General features: G+C 61.7%; 1 protein-coding gene across 1 annotated transcript in view; it reads right to left on the bottom strand.

Moving 5' to 3' along the window:
• The window catches only part of ETH_00043375 (uncharacterized protein), a gene marked incomplete at both ends in the record, with an annotated part of 819 nt that extends 403 nt beyond the window's left edge, over positions 1 to 416 (bottom strand). The window contains one exon of the mRNA XM_013374919.1: positions 87 to 416. Coding sequence (XP_013230373.1) covers positions 87 to 416 — 330 coding nt within the window. The remainder of the gene's footprint in view (positions 1 to 86) is intronic.
• Positions 417 to 559: the final 143 nt, after the last annotated feature.

The following is a 559-nucleotide window of genomic DNA, read 5'->3' as shown; positions in this document are numbered from 1 at the left end:
GCAGCAGCAGCAGCAGCAGCAGAAGCAGCAGCAGGAGCAGAAGCAGCAGCAGAAGCAGAAGCAGCAGCAGCAGCAGCAGGGCTTACAAAAGCAAACGGAAGAGACAGGGGCCTATACAGCCAGCTCTCTTCGCTTGGGTCACTCAAGGAAGACAATGGGCACCCTCGCTGCTGCTGCTGCTGCTGCTGCTGCTGCTTTTGTTGCTGCGGCTCCTGCATTGCTGCTGCTGCTTCCAGCCGCTGCAGCGTCGTGCTTTCTTCCTGCAGCAGCAACTCCTGCTCCTGCTGCTGGGGGGGCGGCTTCTGCTGCTGCTCGAATTTCACCTGCTGCTGCCGTTGCTCCGCTGCTGCACGCCGGCCCCTTTGCTGCTGCTGTTGCTGCTGCTGCTGCTGCGACAGCGGCACCGACTGCAGCATCATCCCAGTTAGGGACAGTTTGCCTTCGTCAGCAGCAGCAGCAGCAGCAGCAGCAGCAGGAACCGCTGCTGCTGCTGCGGGTGCTCCCGGGGCTCGAGCTGCAGCAGCAGAAACGTTTGGCGTGAAACGGAAGCGAGACTGTT

This window comes from Eimeria tenella, genomic scaffold (genome assembly GCF_000499545.2).
Source record: "Eimeria tenella Houghton genomic scaffold, Eth_scaff2393, whole genome shotgun sequence".
Lineage (NCBI taxonomy): Eukaryota > Apicomplexa > Conoidasida > Eucoccidiorida > Eimeriidae > Eimeria > Eimeria tenella.
This window is presented reverse-complemented; position numbering and strand designations above follow the sequence as displayed.